This window comes from Batrachochytrium dendrobatidis (assembly GCF_000203795.2).
Source record: "Batrachochytrium dendrobatidis JAM81 unplaced genomic scaffold BATDEscaffold_12, whole genome shotgun sequence".
NCBI classification, from domain to species: Eukaryota; Fungi; Chytridiomycota; class Chytridiomycetes; order Rhizophydiales; genus Batrachochytrium; species Batrachochytrium dendrobatidis.
In genome coordinates, this window is record NW_006281110.1 from 26,161 (window position 1) to 35,047 (window position 8,887).

Here is an 8,887-nt window from a genome sequence, read left to right on the forward strand (position 1 = left end):
AGCAATAGCTACGCCATTGGTTGCTATGGCAGTAGCAGTGGCCTGAACTTGTGCTTGAATGGCTGTTTGTTGTTGCTGCATGGTGGTATGAAACTGCATCGCAGCAGTCCCATATTGATCAAGAGTGTATGGACAACCTGTGCCCAAATCGCGTTTCTCAGTCGTGTAACCCATAGTAGTATAAGATGGAATGGCTGCTGCGATCTGCACCATCACTGCAGTTATAATAGTAAACAGATACATTTTATAAATAGCCAAGATTGGTTGATCAATAAAGATAGTGTATTGGCTTTTATATTCCTCAACTGCAAGGTTTTATTCCCACATTCGAATCAAATACAGCTTTACAATCCATTCCAACAAATAATAAAATAGCTTAAACATCCTTCAAGTCAATATTACAAATTCACATACATGCAAGTTGAGTTTATTGTGTCAAAGTGTGAACAGAATTGCAAAAATATATCAAGCATGGGAAAATTCCCGGTCTGGATATAATAAGCTTTTTAGGTGTGCTAACAAAAAATGGGTAGATTCAATTATTACATGCCTACACCATATCCCGGAGCAACTCCTGCACCGTATCCTGTGTTGTATTCTGGATAGTACCCTAGATAGTAAAAGTTGGGATTAAATGTATAAACTCCAACCCAGGGCTGATCAAATGGAGCTACACCAGAACCAACTCCTGGAAAAAATGCTGGATTCATATTAGGAAACATGGCGGGGTTGATCCATCGTCGTTCCAAGCGTGTATTATCTCGAACACCTTTACACTCACCAATCTTGGCATCACAGCTGCCTAGTTGCTTGGCACGACATGATAGCGATTTGAACTGCAATTCAAGTTTTGCCGTGGCTTCACGAACACGATCAAGTTGCTGCAGTAGCTGTGTTTTTTGGTTACCTTGATATTGCTGTCCAAGATTAGATGCTGCACAGTCCAACAATGCAAGTTTTTGCAATGCAATGCCACGTATGAATCCACGCACTGCATTGGCTCGATCTACTGCTGCAGACTTGTCTTCACCACACGACACATCACTCTTGATTGCATTTTCTTGACATGTAGAAGCCGCATTGATTCCGGCACATGATGGTTTCATACCGCTCTTGACATCAGACCATGAATCCATAACCAATGGACTAGCAGTCGTGAATCTGACCATATTGTTGCCAAGACGATCATTCAAATCATGCAAACGAGTCAATGCATCATGACGTGCACCAAACGATGAATCAAATGATGAATCAGGCATTGCTTGTTGTTGAATACTGGATGCGTGCAATCTATCCAGCATGTCACGGATGGTTGACATTTGTTGTTGGATTACATTTTGCAAATTCTGGATGGTGTTTGCGTAATCGTCAACTGAACAGACGGATGATTGATGTGGAATATCAATGTTTTGAGTATCAGCAGTGTTTTGTGAAAATACTGGTTTTGAAAACGTTGGAGCTGAAAAAATCGGGATTTTGGCTGCATCCTGAATGGCAGATTCAGACTCAGATCCAAGACCAGACTCAGATGACAGGCCAGGGCCAGATCCAGGACCAGTATCGAGACCAGTGTTTTGATTTTGGTTGATAGACGGTGCATTAAACTGGAGTCTGTCATTGATGGCAGGAACAGCAATGACTGCAGAAGCAGTGATAATCACAGTCGAAATAATAGTAAACTTCATAATAGACAAATTAACGAGCATGTTATACACCAAATCAGATGTTTTTATACTTGCACATCAATACAATATTAATGCGAATCATGACACGCAGAATAGTTTAATTCAATTACGAGCATGTCATTAAACTCTAATTAAACTATAAGCTTGATTTGATTCACACAAATTAACATAAACTGCATCATCATGTAGTAGCAACAATTTGTAGAATACTGCTAGAATACTGTATGTTTCAAACAGTTGGTTGGTGCAGTGTTGTAACATGCACTTGGATTCTGACTACAGATCAAATGATCATCGTTTAATTACACCATAATGATGTAAATGGAATGGTTTTGTATTGGTATTGCAATGAATGTGACTGTTTTAGTTTGTAGTAAACACTGGTTGAATACTTGTTACACTGTCATATTAAAGATTGACTTGATGGACATTTTTGACTGATGCAACATCCATCATATCATACAAACGATAGTTTTGAACTGAAATAGTTCATTTCTGGTAGTCATACGTTGTACAATCACCAGATTGATGTACTGCAATGCATAGATTAAACTGTTTTGATGGCAATCAAACTGTACAAACATTTGTATGCTAAAATCAGATACGTTTACGTTCTAGTTCAAGAAACCAAGAATTGCATGTCTTGAGAATGCAACTCTGCATGCCAATCACCAGAAGACTTGTAAAAAAGCTCAATGAAAATGTTGTACAGTAAATGCAATGTAAATCGTCATATGAGATTGGCAGTTTATTATATATTGACACTCGTATTGGGTGATCCATTTTGCGTGAATACGACTGTATAAACCATTTAATCACTTGAAATGCCCAACCAATCGATTGATAATCAAACTCGATCCATGTGATTATAATTTAAATATTTATTTGTTTAGGTAAGTCGTCATCTTCATCTGTTGCTCCATATGCAGATTGTCCACGTCTTGAACTGAGCAGTCTAGATGATCCACTATCTCTTTTGCCAGTACTGCTGATGGATACGCTATTTAATACTCCCATTTCAATTTCATCGTCTCCAACCATATCATTCAAAAACCTTCGAATTTCATCATCGACATTCTTGCCAGTAATTTTTGCATAGTGATCTACTTGCTTCAGCAACTGCTCCTTATGATACTCTTTATATTTCCGAGGATCTCCTTCATAGTTGTCCATAAAATGGAGTTCATGAGGAAGAGCGTGTTTAATTTGTTCTGCCGCATCTTTGATAAACGGTAAAGTGAGATACAAAGCGGCAACACCACCAGTGAATATACACGGGACAAGGAGAGCATATTCGTGAATAGAAAGCCATGCGATTTGACCACACATGCCACCTGCAATAAACCCAAAAAGAATAGGAACATGAACCTTGAGACGCCATAACTCGGCCTTGGTATCGGATCGACACGCTTGACCCAAGATATTTCCTACATCTGTAGCGATTCCTGTCATGTGTGTTGTGCGAACAGCCAACCCAGAGTAAGAAGTCACCATTGCGTTTTGTAATCCGCAAGCAAATGCTGCAGCTCATTCGCCCAATACCAACTCTCGACGCAAAAACATAAACGATGTAAACAACGCAGCAGATTCTATACACAGTGTTATTCCGTAATTGGCACCAAGTTTGAATCGGTTGTCGCCCACTATAAATCCAGCCATAAACGATCCAAATGTAAATGATACAATAATAGATACGACCAAAAGAAATGTTTCCCAGTCTTGCTGAACAGCCGATATAGCAACCCGAGAAACCGATCCAGTGACATGAGAGACCGCACACCTATAGGTTCAGTTGATAATTGTGTCAATGTGAACAGGTTTTAGTGAGCAGCCACCAATTGGTTTGTGGTATCAGAAAATGTTGTGTTTTGCAATAACACAATCCATAGCATTATGAAAACAAATCATTAGAATACAAGAAGCGTGTTGTAGCAATCAATAGTTTGAGTCAGACTAACGCGAGTTTGGAGCATTTGATATGCAAAATGGTCAAAGAAATATGTATTCAAGTGGTAAATAAACACTATATATTGTGTTGTGCACTATGAATTGAAATACATGCAAGGATAGGATAGACTTCAATCATGTATTCAAGTCAAACTGAAGATGGCGCGACAAGATACACGGTTCATGGCACTTGCCTGGAAATACACCTGCCATAGAGACGACATTGATGAAACCGGCATTAGCAGCAAGAGCTACACCACCAGCAACAATGGTGTAAAACTCCCGTTATGGCAAGTTATTCATGGTTTAGCGTATTATATAGTGAATGCAACTTTGTAGTCTATGAAATACTGTCAGGGTTTGCAAAACAATGTTTGGACAAGTTGATAGGATTTAAATCACCGACGTATTCACGTAAAATGGAACATTAAATAAGGATGTCAAAATACATGATATAAAACCAACTTTATGAAATGGTTGTGCCAGTTTACTGGACAACATTGGGTCATTTGAACTGACAAAGTTGACTGGTATCCTGGTGATTGAAATAAAAACAAGTATATTCTCGAAACCTGCGATCTTGTTCTCTTGAACTAGAACGGAAAAATATCTGATAGTTTAGGATACAATAGAGTGGAGTTTAATTGAAAATACAACTGTAAAAGTAAAGTTGGACATATTTGATTTTATTCGTACAAAGAATTAGCTGCATTGGTGAGCACTTGATAGTATCGAAACAGGATAAACCAGCCTAGAACCAACCCAGATCATTTGTGCATTAAAACCAAACTCCATCTTTATCAAAAAATCAATATAGAGCAATTATTGCTTTTCCAAAAAAGCAAATACTGCATTGGCAAATTTCTCGAGGGCAGTATCATCATACGATAGATATAGTGATGGTTCAATCAATTCCAGTTCCATCAAAACAGGTTTAACCCCATCGATAAGAACAATGTCAGTAGTATATAGGGCATCCGATGATACCAGTTTTTAGGCGAGATTCTCTGCTGAAATGGTCAAAAGTTAATAGTATAATAATTTCATATCAAACTTTCGTCATAAATAATTCTTTCCGACATTCAACGCATTTAGTTTCTAATTAGAATCTGAATTTGACTTTTAGAATCTGAGCAGAATCTAATTGCCTGAAATTTGTTATATTTGTTTCTATGCAAGACTACTCAGTTGTTATTTTCAAAATTTGGTAAAGCTATTTTTATTATCAAACAACAATTAACGTTCAATGATGAAATCCTCCGGCTTTTTGACATCGTAACAATATCCTGATGGATAAACGCAAATGAATCCAAGGTGTGCGATCTTTCTAATATCCTCTGGAAACAACGTACCACACAACACCCCAACATACTTTGTGACATTTCGAAATTCTGGCTGGGCATTGGCTTGAAACTCCTTGAACTTGCGAATTCTTGCAGGGAGCTTGTTCACTTGTTTATCGGTCATATTATGCTTGGCCTCGCATAAGTACAGGACATCTCCATCTTTAAAGACAGCATTCCACTCCTGGACAATGGTTTTTCCGTCTGCAGCCATAATGTCCGTTGGCATATCTACAGCTGAAGGACCAAGATGGGTAGCAAGGAATCGCCTCACGGCCAAGTGAGTTTCCTCCTCCATAGCTTTGTCTTCATTCTGCTGCCAACGTACTTCGTCAGCAAACGACCGTTCGTAGCGAGAATATACATTGTACTTTTCCCCATCAATCAACTGCTTGAACTTGATAATCTTGTCCTTGGGATTGAACAGCTGGTAGAGAGCCGAGCCTTTTCCTTCGAGGATCTGTTTCAAATCATCATTTGATTCAACAAGATATTTGGAAAAGCTATCCAAAGGACGGCACTCTTCATCAATATCCTGAATGAAGATGGTTTTTGGCTACTCGGCGCGGGTTCCAGAGTCTTGACAATCAAAGGTAATTTGGCGGACAGACCAGCAGTGGAAATGCTCGCAAGTGGAAGATCAGGTTCAAGAGCAGTATCATCCGATGTCTTGTGGAGGGTAAGCTGAGCAGAGGAGTAGGAGTTGAGCTTCGGAGAGAGCTCCTGCTTGATGGCCTTGGCAAGGTCACTGATATTTAAGCAGCCAGCAGTAGACACGAGTGGCTTGACTGCCATTATGTTTCACCCATAGTTTGGCCAGGGTGCTGCTGTGACGAACTATTCTCAACATTGTTGTTTTTTTAAAAGGAAAGAAAAAAAATTGCAAGGTCAGGGACGTTAAATGGGCTGCTTGGAATGACGTATTATTGGAATTGAGACTAATTCATATTCAAAAAAGTTCACATTTTAAAACATTTCAGTGGTGTCCGAGTATAAAAATGACAACTGCACTTCAAATGAGTCAAATGAGTGATTACAGCCGTTTTACTGACTGAGTCAAGAAGCACCTAATATAACCTTGGACAATCATCACTCAAATTGACGTCCAGTTTGTCTGGTCTATAATAAAGGAAATGGACCAGTTCAATGAGAACACCAGAAACTGTCAAAACAGACACTGAAAAGTCTAAAGCATTCTTATTGAAATGCTACACTACGACATCAATCTCTCAGTGTGCTGGATGAGTCGTCGTCATACAACTTTACTGGGTTGGATGCTGTGGAAATCAAAAACCAGCTGACGAAATCAATCCGATTGAATATGAAGCAACTCAAAGCGACCGATGTACTGGCATCAAAACAAGTAATGCTGATAGCAAGGTCCTTGATGAAACTGCTGGAAACATTTGGGGATGGGCACAAGGGACGCTTCTTGGACTATGTCAACAGCAGACTTGGCATCTCCAAATCATCCTACTACTACTACTACATGGAGTATTATGCCTTTATGTCAAAGTATCCGAAATTCCAAACTCTGGCAGTGTCCTTTAGAGTGTTTAGGAGTATGATCCAAAAATCAAGGAATGGTTTATGTCTCAAGAGTGTCAAGCTTTGGACTCTTCTGATTTCTACTCTGAACACTACTGGATGAATGTTGATGATGAAATGGATGACAACGATATGAATGTTTTAAACGAGCACAATTCCACCGCGGTGGAAAACCTTCGCAACAAGTAGTTCCTCGTCAGTCGATGACTCCTTCAGACTGCAGTGATAATGATAAAGTCATCAGTGGTGGAACTGACATTGCTACTTTCTTTCACGGAGAGCAAAGTACTGAAAATGTCCACCACGATGGAAAAAAGTTCTAGCTGTACACTCCTTGATATCTTCGTGATAGACAGCACGATTCATTCAAACCTATTTCCACCACATTAATGTATCTTTTGTATTAACTTGTAAATAGAAAATCTCTGCAACTATTGTGTTTATTATGAAAATTTCATTATTATCGGGTGTGTTTTTGAGCCAAACATTGTCCTCTGATTGTTTAGTTTTCTTGTACTTTTTAGCTCTCTCCTTCTCTGCCTCGGTATTAGCAGCATAATAGTCTCGGTATCGTTTCCTTTCAGCTTGTTTGTTTTTGGCATAGTAATCTCGGTACCATTTCCTTAGTTGTTCTTGTTCGTCAACGGAATACGAATCCCAATTCTTAATACATTGAATGTACGCTTGGCGAGTTTTAATGAAACTAATGAATGTCATTTATACAGTTGGTTTAGAAAATAAGTTCCGCTTAATGTTCTCCGTTTTTATGAGCTGGACCTCTAATTCTACCCAATTCTTCCAATTCTCTTTTATTTCGACGCTCCTTATTTGTCATTCGTGGTTCTCTCTGTCTAGATTCTGTATGAAACCGTTGGGTAGATTCAATACGTTGTAGTTCATAGTATTTGTATGCCTTTGGAAGAATATTACCATCATCATCTGCAATAAAGTACGAATAGCCATTACCACTGATGACCTTATATATACTGACTATATTTTGGCTCATATCCTCTACGAAATGCTTGCCTAGTTTTTAGCAATCTAACTTTGTCACCAACACCTGTAAGAGGCCCCCCGAGATGACATCCAGTGATCGAGAGGATTTATGGGCTAGGGACAACTGCTGAGGAATACCATTTATACCTCGGTGATAAGTGTGATTGGAATTGTAAACAATATCTTCCAGTGCATCAATATATGTATTTGTTCGCCGAGCTTCTTGGTAAAGAGCAATGATGTTCTCTAGTGTTCTATTGAATCGTTCAATTATGCCTTGTCGCTTGTGGTCGCCTACTTCCACCGTGATATGCCGAACACCTTTGGATGTCAATAATCGCTGAAATGCTCCGTTTAAAATTCTGTTCCATTGTCACTTTGAATAATAATTGGGGTTTCTATATCTAATACTTTCTTCATCGCTTCGGTGCTATCTAATTTCTTCTTCATCGCAACGACAAATGTCCTTCTACTGAATACATCAATCACACAAAGAAGATATTTGTATCCACTATTCCATCTTGAATACTTGGAAAAGTCAATCAAATCAATCTGCCATTGGTCATTGACTGAATACACGTTGATACTCTTAAATGAAGGTACGCTTCTTGGTTTCTGAAGAAAATCCTAAACTGTTTTCATTAGCACTTGTTTGTCGAGTTTCAGATAAAGTTTTTGCGCTGAAAGGAGTCCTGTCTTTGGATTGTAGTATAATTCATACAACTGTTCCATTAACTAAACACAAGATAATGATTTCTTATAATTCAGTTGGAAATATTTGAAACCCAATTCTGAATCCATTGTCATTAAGCAATTTCATTCCTGTCTTTGTTAATGAATATGTGTTCATCTGATTATTCTTGACTCTGAATCCATTGTTAACAAATTCCTGAGTAGAATTACCTTTTAAAGCATCCACATACTTTTGTTTTGTGATTTCATTTTGTTTCTTGTTAATCCCTTTTGAGCTGAATTTGTTTTCATCACAATAGTACATTTTACTGGCCAATGATATAATACAGTTTACTTCATATTCCAACTTGAACAGACCCGGCGTTCTGCTGTCATACACCTTATTCTCAATGGTATCGTCTCTTCCCAACCACAGATGCCGATTCTTTTTAAATTCATCTTTTAAGCTTGGTTTTATGACTTCTAACGATTCATCAGATATAGCAATGTAAGCTAAATCAGTGTCCATCATACAGTACTGATAATCACTTTTGTCAATGGAATAATCAATAGAGTCGTAGTAAAATTGAAGCACTCGTAGTTTCGCTAATTGATACACTTGAAATCTAATGTGAATAGGTAAACTTTGTTTGAACGACATCTTTTTGAAACGAAACTCGCATCCTTGTTCATGTC

The 8,887-nt window shown here is 38.3% G+C and overlaps 6 protein-coding genes across 6 annotated transcripts; 1 reads left to right on the plus strand and 5 right to left on the minus strand.

The window, feature by feature from the left end:
• Nucleotides 1-542: 542 nt before the first annotated feature.
• Nucleotides 543-1,706, minus strand: BATDEDRAFT_91248 (uncharacterized protein; the record flags this gene model as incomplete). The annotated part of the gene is made up of 1 exon (XM_006681451.1): nt 543-1,706. One exon carries the CDS (start codon nt 1,704-1,706, stop codon nt 543-545), a length of 1,164 nt encoding a protein of 387 aa, XP_006681514.1.
• Nucleotides 1,707-2,558: 852 nt separating this feature from the next.
• On the minus strand, nt 2,559-3,179 carry BATDEDRAFT_91247 (uncharacterized protein; the record flags this gene model as incomplete). The annotated part of the gene is made up of 1 exon (XM_006681452.1): nt 2,559-3,179. The coding sequence occupies one exon, from the start codon at nt 3,177-3,179 to the stop codon at nt 2,559-2,561; it is 621 nt and encodes a 206-aa protein (XP_006681515.1).
• A 33-nt stretch (nt 3,180-3,212) lies between these two features.
• Nucleotides 3,213-3,845, minus strand: BATDEDRAFT_91246 (uncharacterized protein; the record flags this gene model as incomplete). Its single annotated transcript, XM_006681453.1, has 2 exons — nt 3,213-3,465; nt 3,811-3,845. 2 exons carry the CDS (start codon nt 3,843-3,845, stop codon nt 3,213-3,215), a joined length of 288 nt encoding a protein of 95 aa, XP_006681516.1.
• Nucleotides 3,846-4,868: 1,023 nt separating this feature from the next.
• BATDEDRAFT_91245 (uncharacterized protein) lies at nt 4,869-5,770 on the minus strand (the record flags this gene model as incomplete). Its single annotated transcript, XM_006681454.1, has 2 exons — nt 4,869-5,435; nt 5,492-5,770. 2 exons carry the CDS (start codon nt 5,768-5,770, stop codon nt 4,869-4,871), a joined length of 846 nt encoding a protein of 281 aa, XP_006681517.1.
• A 526-nt stretch (nt 5,771-6,296) lies between these two features.
• On the plus strand, nt 6,297-6,846 carry BATDEDRAFT_27061 (uncharacterized protein; the record flags this gene model as incomplete). Its single annotated transcript, XM_006681298.1, has 2 exons — nt 6,297-6,537; nt 6,674-6,846. The coding sequence occupies 2 exons, from the start codon at nt 6,297-6,299 to the stop codon at nt 6,844-6,846; spliced, it is 414 nt and encodes a 137-aa protein (XP_006681361.1).
• Nucleotides 6,847-7,271: 425 nt separating this feature from the next.
• Nucleotides 7,272-8,852, minus strand: BATDEDRAFT_27062 (uncharacterized protein; the record flags this gene model as incomplete). The annotated part of the gene is made up of 2 exons (XM_006681299.1): nt 7,272-7,462; nt 8,423-8,852. The coding sequence occupies 2 exons, from the start codon at nt 8,850-8,852 to the stop codon at nt 7,272-7,274; spliced, it is 621 nt and encodes a 206-aa protein (XP_006681362.1).
• Between the last annotated feature and the right edge of the window lie 35 nt (nt 8,853-8,887).